General features: G+C 36.5%; 1 protein-coding gene across 2 annotated transcripts in view; it reads right to left on the bottom strand.

Moving 5' to 3' along the window:
* LOC128544462 (cytochrome P450 2K1-like) overlaps positions 1-20,432 on the bottom strand; it is a 41,329-nt gene that overhangs the window by 1,360 nt on the left and 19,537 nt on the right. For both annotated transcript variants that reach the window (XM_053514590.1, XM_053514592.1), the window contains exons 3-5: positions 5,690-5,839; positions 4,810-4,970; positions 3,818-3,997 (exon numbers count right to left, since the gene is read on the bottom strand). In XM_053514590.1, the coding sequence (XP_053370565.1) occupies positions 3,818-3,997; positions 4,810-4,970; positions 5,690-5,839 (491 nt within the window). The remainder of the gene's footprint in view (positions 1-3,817; positions 3,998-4,809; positions 4,971-5,689; positions 5,840-20,432) is intronic.

Here is a 20,432-nt window from a genome sequence, read left to right as displayed (position 1 = left end):
GGTTTACGTTATTAAGGGAGAAAAAAAACTCCAAATCTACATGGCCCTGTGTGAAAAAGTGATTGCCCCCCTTGTTAAAAAATAACTTAACTGTGGTTTATTACACCTCAGTTAAATTTCTGTAGTCACCCCCAGGCCTGATTACTGCCACACCTGTTTCAATTAAGAAATCACTTAAATAGGAGCTACCTGATACAGAGAAGTAGACCAAAAGCACCTCAAAAGCTAGACATCATGCCAAGAACCAAAGAAATTCAGTAACAAATGAGAACAAAAGTAATTGAGATCTATCAGTCTGGTAAAGGTTATAAAGCCATTTCTAAAGCTTTGGGACTCCAGCGAACCACAGTGATGGCAAAATGATCCACAAATGGCAAAAACATGGAACAGTGGTGAACCTTCCCACGAGTGGCCGACCGACCAAAATTACCCCAAGAGCGCAGAGACAACTTATCCGAGAAGCCACAAAAGACCCCAGGACAACATCTAAAGAACTGCAGGCCTCACTTGCCTCAATTAAGGTCAGTGTTCACGACTCCACCATAAGAAAGAGACTGGGCAAAAACGGCCTGCATGGCAGATTTCCAAGGCGCAAACCACTTTTAAGCGAAAAGAACATTAAGGCTCCTCTCAATTTTGCTAAAAAACATCTCAATGATTGCCAAGACTTTTGGGAAAATACCTTGTGGACCGACGAGACAAAATTTGAACTTTTTGGAAGGTGCGTGTCCCGTTACATCTGGCGTAAAAGTAACACAGCATTTCAGAAAACCATACAATCATACCAACAGTAAAATATGGTGGTGGTAGTGTGATGGTCTGGGGTTGTTTTGCTGCTTCAGGACCTGGAAGGCTTGCTGTGATAGATGGAACCATGAATTCTACTGTCTACCAAAAAATCCTGAAGGAGAATGTCCGGCCATCTGTTCGTCAACTCAAGCTGAAGCGATCTTGGGTGCTGCAGCAGGACAATGACCCAAAACACACCAGCAAATCCACCTCTAAATGGCTGAAGAAAAACAAAATGAAGACTTTGGAGTGGCCTAGTCAAAGTCCTGACCTGAATCCTATTGAGATGTTGTGGCATGACCTTAAAAAGGCGGTTCATGCTAGAAAACCCTCAAATAAAGCTGAATTACAACAATTCTGCAAAGATGAGTGGGCCAAAATTCCTCCAGAGCGCTGTAAAAGACTCGTTGCAAGTTATCGCAAACGCTTGATTGCAGTTATTGCTGCTAAGGGTGGCCCAACCAGTTATTAGGTTCAGAGGGCAATTACCTTTTCACACAGGGCCATGTAGGTTTGGATTTTTTTTCTCCCTAAATAATAAAAAACATCATTTAAAAACTGCATTTTGTGTTTACTTGTGTTATCTTTGACTAATAGTTAAATGTGTTTGATGATCAGAAACATTTTGTGTGACAAACATGCAAAAGAATAAGAAATCAGGAAGGGGGCAAATAGTTTTTCACACCACTGTATATTCGTTGTAGAGATTTTTGTACGTTTGTTGGTACTTCTTCCATGCAAGTCTAAATCAGTTCAATGTCACTTATTTAATTATTACTTTTTTATGCATTTATTAATTTATGCATTTATTTTTATAATGGATAATTTTATTTAATTTCAATTCTTAATGTGTTTATTTCTGTTAATAATTAGATTTTAAAAATTATTTGAATTTTCCAATCATTTACATTACAATTTGATAATATTTATCTGCTTTGCATTTTATTTGCTGTGCAGAGTAAAAATTTGACTGTGAGATACTGTAAGTCAGACACTGCTGATTTCTTTTATAATGTTGAAGATGTGTTTTTGGACTGAAACACATCAACAAGTAGTGACTATGAAACAACTAAGGATTTAAAATTTTATGCACAGACTACCTGTGTTATACTACCGATACAGAAATAAAGTTTTTTAAGAATGTCTGAAATATATATATATATATATATATATTTTTTTAATAATTGATAATGAGTGTTCAGTAACATTAGAAAGGCAATACCATTTTATCCCTGGTAAAAACTTTGAGATTAAAGGACATAGCTCTTGCTCTATTTTAAAATCCTACTTTGAGAAAATCAAATATAGATGTCATTCTTGAGAACTAGGACAAAATATGTCCAGCACAAATAGTTTTCTGTAAAAATTCATATTTTTAATATGAAAAATGTTATAAGCTAAAATCAACTAACTAATCAAATAACAAAATTGTTTTTTTCTTCAAAACTTCTTTCAAAACTGCTTAAAATATTTAGTTTTAAAATATAGTATAATAAAAAATTGACTCATCACTTATTGTGTGCTAAGTAAAATAAGTATATATTAATTAATTAAACCTGTTAAAAGTGAATTTGTTAAAAGTTAAAGTTTAATAAATTTTATGTAATGCTTTGTAAAATAAATGAATTTCAAGCAAAAAAGAAATTCATCTAATAGGGGTTGACAAATTATATGCATTATATAAATTGTGTTTTATTTAACTACTTAAAATACTTTTTAATCAACATACTTTTTATTAACTGTATTTGTTTTGCATTAAATCAGTTTTATCTTGCAATTTTTAAAACTGTTTAGTCATTCATCACATGTAGAATGCTAACCTTCCTCACTGTAGATTTCTTTTTCTCCCTTTTCTCTCCACAAAGACTACTCGGGTGTTTTTTTTTGTTTTTTTTTACTCCATTGTTATTTCCATACTCGACTACTGCAACTGTCCTCTGCCGCTAACCCTAACCCTCTGCAAGGCTTGTTTTCAACCTTCCTAAAGCCTACACTTCCCCCCTCCTTGCACTGACTGCCTGTAACTGCCTGCATCAAATGTAAATCACTGACTTCTAAAGAAGCATAAAAGAAAGGCTTGTGAGCAGTCTCAGAGAAATAGTGGTTTTCAATATTGTTTTTTTTAAGTATCCATAAAATTCCCCCACTCACTCATCGTCGATACCGTTTAATCCTGTAAACAGTGTTACAAACTGTTATATTTTGATTCTGCATAAAAGTCTTAAATCACAATTCGGTGGTTTTAAAAATTTTAAAGAGTTAGATGCTTTTGTACTGTACATTAAAAAGGTTTTGAAGATGTGAAAGTGTTAAAGGCTGCATAAATGTTTACAATAAAATGTAATTTTTTTTATATCTATAAAACCTTTTATATCTTTTAAAGATCTTATAACATAGGTCAGCGCTGTCAGATGTGTGTCACCACCATTAACACTAGAAGTGCCAAGTACCGGTCATTTGACCGAATGGGGAAAAAAAATACTTCACACTAGATCAAATTTCAGGACCCTCCTTTCATGACTTTTCCTAGATCTGTGAGCTTAATCACCCAGCATGCTTACATTTTCAAAATCGCACCATTAAAAGCCAGTATAAAGCTATTTTGCTCTTATTTACGTGAAATTGCTGACAGCTGCGCGCCGGTCATGCAGTTTCCTACCTTTTCCAACCTGCGATTCTAATTTCTCTCAGCAGATAGCGCAAGGGATCGCACATACTATGCTATGCATCATTATTACATGATGCTATGCATCATTCAGTTTGTACCTTATACTGTATGTAACTATCTCAAGTTTTATTCCATATATTTTTTTGTGTGTGGCAGTGCTTTAGATGGAGCAGGAGCAGTGACGCGCATCCCAAAATCTGAGTAAAAATATACAGTATGAATCATATATTGGTCTTCAGCCTGCGCATGTAAAACACACACATCTGGTCTCTGAATAATAACTGCATTCTGAAATAAAAGTGTGCCTTAAAGATCTTTACATTTTCAAATTTTCTATATACAATCACATAAAAGATTTACCTCTGCAATCTTTTTGCGGATAAGAAAAGAGTCAACCAAGCCTCGAGTATCCTCAACATTTAGTGTCTCTTCCAAGTTGTCCAAAAGCTTTTTCATTTGCTTTAAATTCATCTTATGGTTTTCCATTATAAGCCTCCAGTTCTTTATCCAGGAGCCAATCCATGGAAACACATTATAAATCTACAAGAACATACAAATACATTCCTTCATATGCAGAATTACTTTAGGCCCCTACTACTCAACATATTCTTCATTATAAGTGATTATTTCTTTGAAAATCCCCTTTGGCACAGGTGATGGTCTCCCACTACCTACAGAATGCTTATGGAGATAACATCTTCGAGTTCTCGGCTCATGACAACAGTATGACTTTGGTAAATGTGTAAGTTATTGAAAGTTCAGATTTTTTTTTTGTAAATTGCGATTAACATTAGTGGTAAAGTTAAATTGTTGTCCTTTGCAATCTTTAAGTTATTTTATATGTCAAATTTGTAAAAATTTTAAATAACAATGCCATAAAATTATACTCCCTCAAAACACCTATTCTTCTAATATGATTTGATCACCCTGTGATTTTGCAAGTTCTCTTACTTAGAAATCATGGAGGGGTCTACAATTTTTAGCATAGGTGCATTTCCACTGTGAGAGACAGAATCTAAAAAGTAAAATCCTTTTAAAAAAAAAGTTTTTTACGGAGCCACTCCTTGGTTTTCCTGGCTGTGTGCTTGGGTCATTGTCATGTTGGAAGACCCAGCCATCTTTAATGCTCTGACTGAGGGAAGGAGGTTTTTGTCCAATATGTCACAATACATGGTCCCATTCATCAAATACTTATTGACCTCACTGTATATTTCTACCAGTCTGCAGTTCTCACCCACTCAACTTTTTTACCGCTTAATCCTTTAGCACTTTCTCTCATGTGATTATAGCTTAAAAATGTATAATAAAGTAAAGCAAATTATATTATTCATTTTATATATGAAGCATGATACCTGAATAGAAGGTGAGCCAATACATTTGATGTTCTCATTAATCCGGTTAACCATTTCTTTGAACTGAGGGTCACTGTATTGAAACCTGCTTCCATACACAATGGCTGAGATGACATTTGAGGTGGCATAATTTAAAGGCTGCGAGGTATCAAATGGTTTCCCTGTTAAGTAACAAGCAACAGATAAATTGCAAACATTTCCTTTAAGGAAAAATTACCTAAAAAAAGGTAAATGGAAACTGCAAGTAAATATATCACAATAAATTTAGATAGACTAATAGTTAAAAAAAACACATTATCCACTTTTTTAGACAAAAACTTGTATTTGCAAAGAAGAGCATAGGAAAGCGCAGCATAGAAACAATTTTAGTTACAGCAAATCTGTATTGTACAATATATTGTACCATATGAAAGCAAAATCTAATATAAAGGGAACGAAATACATGAAGAGGAGATTCCCGGGAATTCAGGGAAATTAATTTCAGGAGAAACTAAATACTTGTGTTGGAGGTGGCAAAAAACTTTTGCTATCTTTGAAACAGCAGAAAAGTGCATACGAAATAAAAACTTTAAATTTAGTAACATCAGTTTTCAAACAGTTTCACTTGTATTAAAGAAAGAGATGTATTAATGAATCTAAATTTTAAGTATTAATTCACTATTTTTTTTATTTCCCAAAGTTAATGATGTATTAGAGGAATGTATTGACCATCAAGTGTGTCCAATGCCAAAATCATTTGAAAATTTAAATTGGTTTCAGACATTCATGCACTAGACTTACAACAACTAATTTCTAATTGAAAGAAAAACATTCTTAAAGAAATTAACTAGTGGTTATATTTTGACTGTAAATCAAAGTAATTTTACTGTAAGATTTTTACCTTGAAAATCTTTAAACACTTCCTTTAAATAGTGTATTTCTTCTATGATTTTCTCCTCACTGCCTCTTTTACCCATCCCAAAGTCTCGAAGTGTGGTGAGGGAAAATCGTCTCATTTCTTTCCAGGTTTTACCATTGCTGAACAGAATTCCTGAAGTTAAAAGGAAAGGTTAAAAAAACTGACATTCTAAATTTTTATGGGGAAGGGCAGAAATGCTTGAGGGTAAACAGTAAATATAATAACACACTGTATGTTTTTTTGGAATTTACTAGCATGATCAATAATTAATCGTAAAATAAGCACAGGTAGACAAAAACAATCGCAATCTCAATAACTATTCCCTATTTTTAAATATAAAATATCTTTAAGATTTAAGCATAAACATGTTAAGTTATTAACAAGTTATTAACAAGTCCAAAATTAATACTTCATATAGAAAATACTTTTATATCAGAATCAAATCACCTCTATACTTCATCAAACAAAAGACAAATAACCTCTATACTTTATAGAATGAAAGAATATGAATAAAAAAATAAATAACTCATAAAACTTTGAAAATAATGCAAATTTAGAAATATTACGGCAATATGTTTTTTACTTTGTATGACAACCCAAGTGAAAAAAAGGTATGCCAAGTATATTAACCCAGCATGCCAAAACATACTTACTGTAAATGTACTTGCAGCCAGACTAATGACGAGTATACTTGAGTTGTAATTAAATTATACAAAAGAAAAATTTTAAGCGTATTAAGAATACAGTGAAACCTTGGATTACAAGCATAAATTGTTCCGGAAGCAGGCTTGTATTACAAAACACTTGTAAACCAAATTAAATTTTTCCATTAGAAATAATGGAATGTCAAATTATTTGTTCTACAGCCCCCCAAAAAAATACATAAAATATTTAATACAAAGTATATATAAAGTAAAAATAAAACAAATTAACCTGCCATTTACCTTAAAAAAAAATCCCGACAGATAAGTCGGGATTTTGCGCCTCCGTTTGTGCACACAGGCGGTGTGTGTGTGTGTGTATGCACACATTACACACACAGAGAGCGCCAGACAAGCACTCTCTGCCTTCCACAGAAAGGTGAACACGTGGTCACAGTGTTATAGTAAACAGTACTCGCGCGCACGGATGTTGAGTAAGTAATAGATGAGCACTCCCCAGTGAAAAAAAAATACACTTTAGTGTATTACAAATATATTAAAATCCTCGATAGTACATTGCAAATATACTAACAAAAAAGTGTACCATCAGTTAATATATAAAAAGTATACTAACATCATGCTTTTACCAAATTTTGGAATTCAATTTTTAATATACTTAAAAATAATTGTATTATAGTACACTTTTCAAAAATATATTATAGGAAAATATACTTTAAGTGAAAGATTGGTCTAATTTCCAAAGTATACTTATTTAAACATTTTTTTCAATGTATTTTTGGTATATTTTAAAAAAAAATATGCTCGAAATAATCATTGTACAAATGTACAGAAAGTATACATTAGAAAACAATTTTTAATATTCGGTAGTCTCAGTATATTATCAATTAAATTTAAATGTACTTATATTTAGTGCACTACTCCCACGTGCTTTTAGACTCGTTTCTGCACGCTGAATCTGTCTATCGCGCGCGATGTTAAACTCGTTTTTGTGTGCTGAAAATAATTTTTTCCCGTTCAAGATAATTTATGTTTGCACTCTCTCACTCTTCTGTGCTCTCACAGAATAAAGTGACACACATCTTTGTATCTATTCCAGCAACCCATAGACTAGTAATCGGCCCCCCACCAGCCAATCAGAGATTGTAGGCGGGCAGATTCGGAAAGTCCGCTCTCTGATTGGCTCCCCAGTCCTTCACTTCTAGTTTGAATTAACGCCTGGAAGCTGCAACATCGCGTGCGTTAGTTCGTATAGTTATTATTTTATTTTTTTTGGCATATGGTAAATTTTACGGTTTTTGTTAGGTAATTTGTGTTTAAGTACATACTTTAAACTATAGAATGTATTGTTTAATGTGTTGTTGCTAAATCTCATGTACTTTGCTTGTGGTATAATGGCTCCGTAGCTCTCGGCCTGTTTTCAGTCTCTGTGTAACAGAATCAACACACCAGGTTTAAACTAATACTGTACCTGTATACTCTAATACTAATGTCTGTCTGTGTCCACACACCAGGTTTAAACTAATACTGTACCTGTATACTCTAATACTGATGTCTGTCTGTGTCCACACACCAGGTTTAAACTAATACTGTACCTGTATAATGTAATGTGTTTCAAAAACATGTTATAGTGTAGAAAATACATTCAGCATTTGTAAATTATCCTAAACACCTTTAGTGTACTGGTAATACATTTGCAATACTGTAATATAGAAGGTTTTATGTACTGTATGATACAATAAAGTATATTTGTATTAACCACACAGTGTACTTTTTTAGTATTTGTAATTGACAAGAAGTATAACAGCTACTGCTGTAATAAAAATATATACTCATAGTATATTAATCATGTATTTGTAACACAGTAAAAACAGCTGTAATGTACTTATAATATATTAAATATATACTTAAATTGTATTAATTACTGTCAGGTATGTATGTTAGTACACACACAGGCATATACTTTAGGTGTACTAAGTATACTTGTTCCACTTTAGCACACAAAAGTATACTTAATACACTTCAGATTGTACTTTTGTACAATTTAATTACAACTTAAATACACTTAGTACAAAATTAGTTGTTCCAAAATAGCAAACTTCAAGTATACTAGTCATTAGTCTGGCTGCAAGTACATTTAAGTATGCTTTGGCATGCTAGGATTTAATATACTTAGTATACTTTTTTTTTACTAGGGCTAAGACCAAGCAGGAGAGACGATTACCTACAATTCCGCAGTGCAAAAGAGAAAAACTGTTGGCTCAGTTGTGATCATGTGACGCTCAGCGTCAAAACAAGAAGCGCGTGCGTGATACATGATACTGGTGCTCATAAACCAAGACAATGCTCGTTATTTAAGTCAAAAATGATAAAAAATCTTTCCCAAAGTGTATTTTTTTTCAATGGGGAATACTTATTTTCATGTGATTTTTATATATATATAAATTTGCAATGATTTCAAACATACTTCTTTCATGTCATTGTGGGATATTGTTTGTAGAACTTTAAGAAAAATAATTAATTGAATCCACTTTGAGGCTGTAACACCCCAGTGGGAAAAAAAATACACTTTAGTGTATTACAAATATATTGAAATCCTCGATAGTACATTGCAAATATACTAACAAAAAATTGTACCATCAGTTAATGTATAAAAAGTATACTAACATTATGCTTTTACCAAATTTTGGAATTAAATTTTAAATATACTTAAAAATAATTGTATTATAGTACACTTTTCAAAAATATATTATTAAAAAATATACTTTAAGTGAAAGGTTGGTCTAATTTCCAAAGTAAACTTGTTTAAACTTGTTTTTCAATGTATTTTTGGTATATATTTTTAAAAATATGCTCGAAATAATCATTGTACAAATGTACAGAAAGTATACATTAGAATACAATTTTTTATATTCGGTAGTCTCGATATATTATCAGTTAAATTTAAATGTATTTATATTTAGTGCACTACTCTCTCGTGCTTTTAGACTCATTCCTGCACGCTGAATCTCTCTCTCTGATACAATAAAGTATATTTGTATTAACCACAAAGTGTACTTTTTTAGTATTTGTAATTGACCAGAAGTATAACAGCTACTGCTGTAATAAGAATATACTCATAGTATATTAATCATGTATTTGTTACACAGTAAAAATAGCTGTAATGTACTTATAGTATATTAAATATATACTTAAATTGTATTAATTACTGTCAGGTATGTATGTTAGTACACACACAGGCATATACTTTAAGTGTACTAAGTATACTTAAAGTTGTTCCACTTTAGCACACAAAAGTATACTTAATACCCTTAAAATTGTGCTTTTGTACAATTTAAATACAACTTATATACACTTAGTACAAAATTAGTTGTTCCAAAAAAGCAAACTTCAGGTATACTAGTCATTAGTCTGGCTGCAAGTACATTTAAGTATGCTTTGGCATGCTAGGATTTAATATACTTAGTTTTTTTTTGTTTGTTTTTTTTTTTTTTTACTAGGGCATAGCAAAATGTGGAGAAAGTGAAGCACTGTAAATATTTTCTGGATGCACTGTAAGTATGCTTTGGAAATTATACTGACCTTTCACTTAAAGTATATTTTTCCATAATATATTTTTGGAAAGTGTAATGTACTACAATAATTTTGAAGTATGTTTAAAGTTTAATCCCAAAAATTGGTAACAGCATAATATTGGTATAATTTTTGTTATAATTTATATTTTTTATTATACTTTTCTTTTTCTTTTTTTTAGTATATTTGCGATTTACTATAGAAGATTTGAATACATCTGTGTTATTAATCATGTTAGACCTCTGAATGTTCTATTTCAGATTATAACATAATCTGAGTAAGGGTGTCCTGGTATAGAGCTTTGCAGCTATTTTTCATTGTCATGTGATTTTTGTTGATATGGACAGTTTCCTGGTTGAACTCACACCTCTTCTATCATCGACGTGCCTAATCACTGTAAAGAGTTTCAAAATTTCTGCTATAATCCATGTAGACAGTTATTTTAAAGTACATTATGTGGCAAATAGTTTGTTTTAAATTAAAAGGACACATGAATGTGCCAGAGATAATATCCTGTCCAATGTTCAGCACAAATCTGTATAAATGCTCACTGCTAGACATTCCCCTCAGCCATTGTGTAACAAGATAATGCTTTTTCTCAGATTAAATGCAAAAGTGACATATAGACATAACCACTACAGCTTTAGCTGCTTGTAAAAAGCGGGCATAGTTTGTGTTAACTTAGAATGTCAAACCAAAGAGCATGCACTCACTCACTTACTCATCGTCTATACTGCTTTATCCTGTATTCAGGTTGCAGGGGGCCTGGAGCCTATCCCAGGAGACTTAGGCCATGACCCTGGACAGGGTACCAATCAATTGCAGGGCACACACACACACACACATACTCCGGGCAATTGGGAATGCCAGTTAGCCTAATCTACAGTTTTTTCAACTGTGGGACAAAACCGGCATATCCGGAGAAAACCCCAAATGCGGGGAGAACATGCAAATGGAGAATGGAGAACAATCAGCAATCTCGCCACTCAGCCTCAACACCACATACTGGTGATAAGTATCTGTCTGAACTCTCAAATTGAAATTTTATTTGTCACATATACAGGTCCTTCTCAAAAAATTTGCATATTGTGATAAAGTTCATTATTTTCTGTAATATACTGATAAACATTAGACTTTCATATATTTCAGATTCACATATACAGGTCCTTCTCAAAAAATTTGCATATTGTGATAAAGTTCATTATTTTCTGTAATGTACTGATAAACATTAGACTTTCATATATTTCAGATTCATTACACACAACTGAAGTAGTTCAAGCCTTTTAATTGTTTTAATATTGATGATTTTGGCATACAGCTTATGAAAAACCAAAATTCCTATCTCAAAAAATTAGCATATTTCATCCGACCAATAAAAGAAAAGTGTTTTTATTACAAAAAAAGTCAACCTTCAAATAATTATGGTCAGTTATGCACTCAATACTTGGTCGGGAATCCTTTTGCAGAAATGACTGCTTCAATGCGGCGTGGCATAGAGGCAATCAGCCTGTGGCACTGCTGAGGTGTTATGGAGGCCCAGGATGCTTCGATAGCGGCCTTAAGCTCATCCAGAGTGTTGGGTCTTGCGTCTCTCAACTTTCTCTTCACAATATCCCACATATTCTCTATGGGGTTCAGGTCAGGAAAGATGGCAGGCCAATTGAGCACAGTAATACCATGGTCAGTAAACCATTTACCAGAGGTTTTGGCACTGTGAGCTGGTGCCAGGTCGTGCTGAAAAATGAAATCATCATCTCCATAAAGCTTTTCAGCAAATCTCCTGATAGCTAGCTGCATTGACTCTGCCTTTGATAAAACAGTGGACCAACACCAGCAGCTGACATGGCACCCCAGACCATCACTGACTGTGGGTACTTGACACTGGACTTCAGGCATTTTAGCATTTCCCTTTCCCCAGTCTTCCTCCAGACTCTGGCACCTTGATTTCTGAATGACATGCAAAATTTGCTTTCATCCGAAAAAAGTACTTTGGACCACTGAGCAACAGTCCAGTGCTGCTTCTCTGTAGCCCAGGTCAGGCGCTTCTGCCGCTGTTTCTGGTTCAAAAGTGGCTTGACCTGGGGAATGCGGCACCTGTAGCCCATTTCCTGCCCCCACGGTGGCTCTGGATGTTTCTACTCCAGACTCAGTCCACTGCTTCCGCAGGTCCCCCAAGGTCTGGAATCGGTCCTTCTCCACAATCTTCCTCAGGGTCCGGTCACCTCTTCTCATTGTGTAGCGTTTTCTGCCACACTTTTTTCTTCCTACAGACTTCCCACTGAGGTGCCTTGATACAGCACTCTGGGAACAGCCTATTCGTTCAGAAATTTCTTTCTGTGTCTTACCTTCTTGCTTGAGGGTGTCAATGATGGCCTTCTGGACAGCAGTCAGGTCGGCAGTCTTACCCATGATTGCGGTTTTGAGTAATGAACCTGGCTGGGAGTTTTTAAAAGCCTCAGGAATCTTTTGCAGGTGTTTAGAGTTAATTGGTTGATTCAGATGATTAGGTTAATAGCTCGTTTAGAGAACCTTTTCATGATATGCTAATTTTTTGAGATAGGAATTTGGTGTTTTCATGAGCTGTATGCCAAAATCATCAATATTAAAATAATTAAAAGGCTTGAACTACTTCAGTTGTGTGTAATGAATCTAAAATATATGAAAGTCTAATGTTTATCAGTACATTACAGAAAATAATAAACACACTACGATATGCAGTGAAACGCTTGTACGACCGCCAGTGACCTTAAAAGAAAATAAAACTATATATAGGGAATACATATTTGTAAAAAGAAATACGAAAGAAAATTTAACTAGTAAAATAAACTGTACAAGTAAGGGCATAATAAATATATAATAAAAATATATATATATATTTATATATAAATAAAGTGGCAATGGCTGTGCAAATATGCATGAAAAGTGGCTTGAGAAAGTGTCATGTGCAATGGTCAGATATATAAATATGTATTGCATGAATGTGTCCATGATTGTTCAGTCAATGTCAGTGTTTAAAAAAAGATATATCTCCTGTGTGGTGGTGTGATTGAGAGACCTTATCATCTGCGGGAAGAAGCTCCTCCTTAGTCTCTCTGTGTTGGCCTTCAGGGAGCGGAATCGCTTCCCAGACCGCAACAAAGAGAACAGTCCATTGTTGGGATGGCTGAGGTCTTTCACGATCTTCCTGGCCTTGGTCCAGCACCGCTTGCTGTAGATCGAGTGCAAGTCAGGGAGCTTGGTGCAGATGATGCGCTCAGCTGATCGCACCGCCCTCTGTAGAGCTCGTCTGTCCTGCATGGTACTGTTTCCAAACCAGGTCGTGATGTTTCCCGTCAAGATGCTCTCTGTGGTACAGAAATAGAAATTCCTGAGCACCTTAGAGGGCAGTCTGAAGTCTCTCAAGCGTCTGAGGTGGTAGAGACGCTGCCGGGCCTTTTTCACCACGGTGTTGATGTGACAGGACCATGACAGGTGTAGTCGATGAAGAGCATTTTAACATAATTCCCTTTCCTAGTGTCCAGGTGATTGAGTGATGTGTGGAGGAGATGTGAGATTGCATCGTCTGTTCAATTCAATTCAATTCAATTTTATTTGTATAGCGCTTTTAGCAATTTTCATTGCCGCAAAGCAGCTTTACACAGTCAAAAGAATTATTTAAGTTTGTATAAAATGTGAATTTGTATGAATCAAAATGGTCAGTTTGTCCCTGGTGAGCAAGCCGAGGGCGACAGTGGCAAGGAAAAACTCCCTGAGATGGTAATAGGAAGAAACCTTGAGAGGAACCAGACTCAACAGGGAACCCATCCTCATTTGGGTGCAACAGAAAGCAGTAAATGATCTGCATTTATACAGTGTGTAGGGTGGGAGGCAGTTCAGCTATAATAGCTGATGTTAATTGATGTTAATATGGAGTCCAGGTAGTTATTGAAGACCAAGGTAGACTTGTAAGAAGTTCCAGTCATGAACTATCGAACTGTCAAGTCCCCAGAAAAACAGTTGCCAACACCAGTCAAGGCCAGAACCGTCTTCTAGGTAGAGAGAACCATCCCCAGACACCAGACGCATCCCAGAGAGACACACGGGGCATCCATGTGACGAGATCTTCAGCCAGAAGCGGGGCACCAGGATGGGTCAGACAGGTCCGGAGGGCAGAGGGAGTCTGGATCACTGGCAGCTCAGGAACGACATGTGTAGCTCGACAGAGAGAGAGAAAGAGTGAAAGGGGGAGCCAGGAGGAGAGAAGAAAGAGAAAGAGGGGGGGGAAGAGAAGAAGAGGAGAGATGACAGTTAGGTATGGTCACAGTCACACAATGTATAATGTGAATGTATATTAACTGTAGAGTGCAAGCAGAGACTCCGGCAGGACTAACTATGACAGCATAACTAAAAGGGAGAGCCAGAAGGAAACACAGACATGAGGGCTTCCTGACATGTAAAGCAAACAATCACCTCACCGTCAGCAAACCTGAGTGATCAATGAGAGTGAGGAAGACAGCATTCAAACATACCAGTTCACCATAATACTCTACGTCCATGAGTCCCCCAGATCTGCTCCTTTACCTATGGCAAATCTATTTATAAAAATGCTTGGCTAAATAAATAGGTTTTTAGCCTGGACTTAAACACTGAGACTGTGTCTGAGTCCCGAACACTATTTGGAAGACTATTCCATAATTTTGGGGGTTTGTAAGAAAAAGCTCTGCCCCCAGCTGTATTTTTCATAATATGCGGTACTGACAAGCAGCCTGCATCCTTTGATCGAAGTAGGCGTGGCGGATCGTAAGACACTAGCAGTTCGCTCAGGTACTGCGGCGCGAGACCATTTAATGCTTTATATGTCAAGAGTAGTATTTCAAAATCAATGCGAAATTTCACAGGGAGCCAATGGAGTGAAGATAAGATAGGGGTGATGTGCTCATATCTCCTGGTTCTAGTGAGGACTCTCGCTGCTGCATTCTGGACTAGCTGAAGCTTATTTATGCATCTAGCTGAACAACCAGGCAGTAAGGCATTACAATAGTCCAACCTAGAGATGATAAAAGCATGAACTAATTTTTCTGCGTCGTTTAGCGACAATAAATTTCTTGTCCTGGCAATATTTCTGAGGTGAAAGAATGCTATCCTGGTAATATTATCTACATGTGTCAAATTTTACTCCTAGCTGTATGCGGTCCTATGACTAGAACTTCTGTCTTATCCGGATTTAGCAGAAGGAAGTTAATTAGCATCCAATTTCTTATGTCCTGCACACATTGCTCAACTTTAGTAAGCTGTTTTTTCTCATCAGGTTTTGCTGAGACATATAACTGTGTATCGTCAGCATAACAATGAAAACTAATACCATGCTTACGGATTATGTTGCCCAGAGGAAGCATGTAAAGGGAAAAAAGCAGTGGACCTAAAACTGAACCCTGCGGAACGCCAAACTCCACTAGAGAACATGCAGAATAATCACCATTTAAGTCTACGTACTGATAACGATGGGTCAGATAGGATCTGAGCCAGGAGAGGGCTGTACCCTTAATTCCTACTACATTTTCTAATCTGTGAAGAAGAATACTATGATCAACAGTGTCAAAAGCTGCACTGAGGTCAAGTAATACAAGCATAGTTACACAACCCTAATCAGAGGCCAATAGAATGTCATTTACTACTTTAACGAGTGCTGTCTCTGTACTGTGATGAGGCCTAAATCCTGACTGATACAGTTCATGTATGCCATTTCTATGTATATATGAGCATAGCTGCTCCGCTACTATCTTTTCCAGAATCTTAGAGATAAAGGGGAGGTTTGATATTGGCCTGTAACAGGACAGCTGACAGGGGTCGAGGTCAGGTTTCTTAATTATTGGTTTAATAACTGCTAATTTAAAAGATTTTGGAACATAACCAATGCTAAGTGAAGAATTAATTATTCTCAACAGGGGTTCTGTTATTGCTGGTACTATCTGTTTAAGAAAATGTGTCGGTACAGGATCTAATATACAGGTTGATGAATTTGAAGAAGAGATGAGTGAAATTAGTTCATTCTCTTCAAGGGGAGTAAAGTATTCTAGGTTCTGATCTGACATGGCTAGATTAACATCTGCATCAATTACATTGTTCGGTTTCAAAACCTCAATTTTATGCCTAATATTTACAATTTTATTATTAAAAAAGTTCATGAAGTCGTTACTATTGCATGATGTTGTTGTGGAGATTTCTGCAGTGGTCTTATTTTTGGTTAATTTGGCTACAGCATTAAATAAGAATCTAGGATTATTTTTGTTACAATTTTTGTCTGTTGAACAGTTCTGGCGGTATGCAAACTGACAACACAGTCGTGGTGAGCCTGATCCCTGACAACGATTAGACAGCCTACCTGGAGGAGAACTGATGCCAGAGGAACAATCTCCAGAGTTTTGATAATGGACTTTAATACAAAGCAGGAGAAGAACTACCAGACCCTTGTCATCAAGAGGAACCCAGTGGAGAGAGTGGACAGCTTCAGATACCTTGGTGTTCACATCACGCAGGACCTGTCATGGTCATGTCACATCAACACCTTGGTGAAAAAGGCCCGGCAGCGTCTCTAACACCTCAGATGCTTGAGAGACTTCAGACTGCACTCCAGGGTGCTCAGGAATTTTTACTCCTGCACCATAGAGAGCATTCTGTCAGGAAACATCATGACCTGGTTTGGAAACAGCATCATGCAGGCACAGATGTGCTCTACAGATGGTGGTGCGATCAGCTGAGCGCATCATCCACACCGAGCTTCCTGACCTGCACTCAATTTACAGCAAGCGGAGCTAAACCAAGGCTAGGAAGATCGTGAAGGACCTCATGCATATTTGCAAGAAATAAGATTCCAATAGTACCATGATTTCGAGTTCTCATTGCTGCTTTTATTATCTTCTTCTTTTTTAATAATAAACATTTAATAGCTTCTTAATCAAAAAAGATGGAGAAATGCCACTCATACCATAATGGACAGTTCCCCTTCATATACTGTCCTGGCGTTCCTTGGGATCGCCTGCACCTTTCCGTTTTTCCGTTTCCGGTGAGAGTACGCTGTGTGCGAAGTGGCTGCCGCTTCTCATCGCAATCTTTGTTTGTTAGTCTGTTATTTTGTCAATCGTTTTTGATGTCTATTGTTCAGTGTGCTTTCTTGGGCAACACCGCCCAGAGTTAATAAACCAGCGGCAGAGTGGATATAATAACAAACAGTGATACCACCATTTCCAAGCGCTTGGATGAGTTTTCTTGGAACTTGACATTTGGATTTAATGGAACAGTCCCTGGATGCTTGGACGGAACATTTGAACCTCCTTATAAACAGTAACATCATCAAATCTGAGAATTTAGCACTTTTATACTGCTGAACTGTTGACTTTTTTCCTTTGGACTCTTTGCAAACTGCTGTTCAGGGTCTCACTTTTGAAATCCTCGCGAGCCCTCTGCCCGCGTTTTGCTCTATCACTTTGCACTCACGGTGAGTAAGTTTCCACTTTCTCATTGAGTAGTGTTTCTTTGAGGTGCTGCTATCTGGGCTTGGCTAACGTGGAGTGATGTGGCCACACTTTACCGTTTTCCGCGAGCCCTCTGCCCTTGCCTATCTGTAGGTCCCTTATCGCTTGACGCCTCTGGTAAATAAGTTTTCCATTAGATCTAAGCGTTACCATAGTAACAATGTCTCTTTCCACCGTGTGCGTATTCTCACACCTTTAACCAGAGATATTTCCTATTCGCCATGCCCCACAGACACAACTGTGCCCTTTTGAACATTCATTCCTTGACTGGTAAGGGTACACTGCTGAGTGACATTATAACTGAGAAAAACCTGGATTTACTATTTCTAACTGAAACTTGGCAAATGTCTGATGACTTTACTGAACTTAATCTATTAACTTCTCCGGGATATAGTTATCTGACAATACCTCGTCTCACTGGCAGAGATGGTGGTCTGGCTTTTGTTTTCAAGGACATCTATAAAATGACCAAAAATGATATTCTTGATGTTTCAAGATTTGAATGTCTGTCATTTAAACTTGCTGGCCCTGCACCACTCTTGTTTCTGTTGATTTACAGACCCCCTAAATATAACGCATGTTTCCTTTCTGAGTTGACTGAACTTCTCACTCTCGCCTGTGCCCAGCATGATAGAATCATAATGCTAGGTAATTTTAACATACATGTTGATTCTGATTGTAATATTGCAAAAGACTTTTTGTCTGTTTTGGATAACTTTGATGTATCTCAGCATTATAAATTTTCCCACGCATTCACGCTCTCATACCCTTGATTTGCTTTGCACTGTTGGTGTTGACAATGTTGGTGCTTAGGGTTATGAATTGGGCATCTCTGATTATAAACTTATTGTTTTTGGTTTTTCCTTGCCTTTGTTAAAACCAAAAACTAAATCTACTATATCTTACCGTAACCTAAAGTCTGTACCATTGACAATTTCACTGCTGCTATTGCTGTCTCCCCTCTCTTATCTGCACTTAATCTTTTGAGCCCTGATGAGATACTCTCAATCTATAATGAAACTCTTTATGATGTTTTGAATGACCTTGCTCCACTAAAAACTAGAACTGTTCCTTCAGCTCACTTCTCTCCCTGGTTCACCCCTGAACTTAGAGTAAAGAAAGCTGAATGTAGGCGTCTAGAACAACTTTATAAAAAATCATCTCTTGTAGTGCATGCTATTGCTTTTTCAGACTCAGTAGTAGAATATAAAGAGGCACTTAACACTGCTCGCTCTACCTATCTCTCTACTGTCATTAATAAAGCCAAGTGTAAGCCTAAAGCTCCCTTCTATGAAATCAACAAACTTGTTAAACCATCATCCGCAGGTATTAGTGGCTCTGTTGATCTTTGTAAAAGCTTTTAGTCTTTTTTCCTACAGAAAATGTATAACATTTACCAAGCCATTTCACCATCTCTCTCTCCCCACCTTTCTTCAATTTTGATAAGTCACCCACTTAATGCTTTCCTACCCACAAATACAACTGCAGTTGAACAACTGATTATCAAATCGAACTCTTCCTCTTGCACGCTTGATCCTATTCCAACATACTTACTCAAAAACCTTTTGCCTTCACTCATCCAACCTATTACTCATATTATAAACAGATCTCTTGCCACTGGTTATGTTCCACAAGACCTAAAAGTAGCTGCCACCACCCCTGTCCTTAAAAAACCTGGTCTTGATAACACGGTTCTGAACAATTTTAGACCTATATCAAACCTTCCTTTTGTTGCTAAAATACTTGAGAAGGTAATTGCTGCACAACTGCAGTCTCATTTAGAGAAACATGATCTTTATGAGCACTTTCAATCTGGTTTCCGTTCTTCTCACAGCACAGAAACAGGACTTTTGAAAGTGGTTAATGATCTTCTTCTGGTTTCTGACTCAGGTGCTCACAGTATCCTGGTTCTTCTTGACCTAAGTGCAGCATTTGATACTATTTGCCACTCTGTACTTCTTGCTCGACTATCTGCTATTGGTATCACTGGTACTTCTCTTCAGTGGCTGACTTCATATCTGTCGGATAGACAGCAATTCGTTAGTATAGGTAAGAATAGATCTCGCACCGTCACTATTTCCCATGGTGTCCCCCAAGGTTCCGTACTTGGTCCACTTTTATTTTCTTATTTACGTACTGCCATTAGATCAAATCATCAGACGTCAGGGTCTCAGTTTTCATAGTTATGCTGATGATCTTCAAATCTATTTTACAGTTTAAGCCGATTCACACTATTTCTATTGTTTCCTGTCTTCAAGAACTTAAAACTTGATAAAACGGAAATCTTACTCATTGGCCATAAATCACAGTGTTCCTCCCAGCATGGGCCCCTCCCTCCACTGATCATAGATGTCAATGGAGTGCAGATTAGGCCATCAAAAACGGTGCGAAATTTGGGAGTATTGTTTTGCTTTGATTCACATATTGGTCAGACTGTTAAAACATGCTTTCATCAGTTATGCAACATTGCTCGTTTACGTCCCTCACTTAATTTTGGAGATGCTGAAACAATTATTCATGCTTTTATAACCTCCAGGCTGGATTATTGTAACTCCTTATATGGTGGCTTACCTGCCAAAGCTATCAATCATCTCCAAATAGTACAAAACGCGGCAGCTCATGCTCTTACATTTAACAAAAAATCTGCACATATCACTCCCATCCTCCACCAACTTCACTGGCTTCTTGCATCCAAACATATCCAGTTCAAACTCTTAATCTTAGTTTATAAGGCCTATCATAGACTTGCACCTCAATATCTTGCAGAGTTAGTGCAACCATACACTCCGGTACGGACTCTTAGATCTAGCAGAAACAATTTGCTTGTTGTGCCCAAGTATAAGCTCTCTACAGTGGGTGGTAGGGCCTTTTGTATTATAGGGCCCAAGCTGTGGAATAAGCTGCCCCATAATATCCGGGCTGCCTCCTTTTTTCAGATCTTTAAATCCCAACTTAAAACTCATCTATTCACTACATCTAACT

The sequence above is a fragment of the Clarias gariepinus genome, chromosome 16 (assembly GCF_024256425.1).
Source record: "Clarias gariepinus isolate MV-2021 ecotype Netherlands chromosome 16, CGAR_prim_01v2, whole genome shotgun sequence".
In the NCBI taxonomy this organism is placed as follows: Eukaryota; Metazoa; Chordata; class Actinopteri; order Siluriformes; family Clariidae; genus Clarias; species Clarias gariepinus.
The sequence above is the reverse complement of the archived record's forward strand: the minus strand, read 5'-3'. Positions and strand labels throughout refer to the sequence as shown.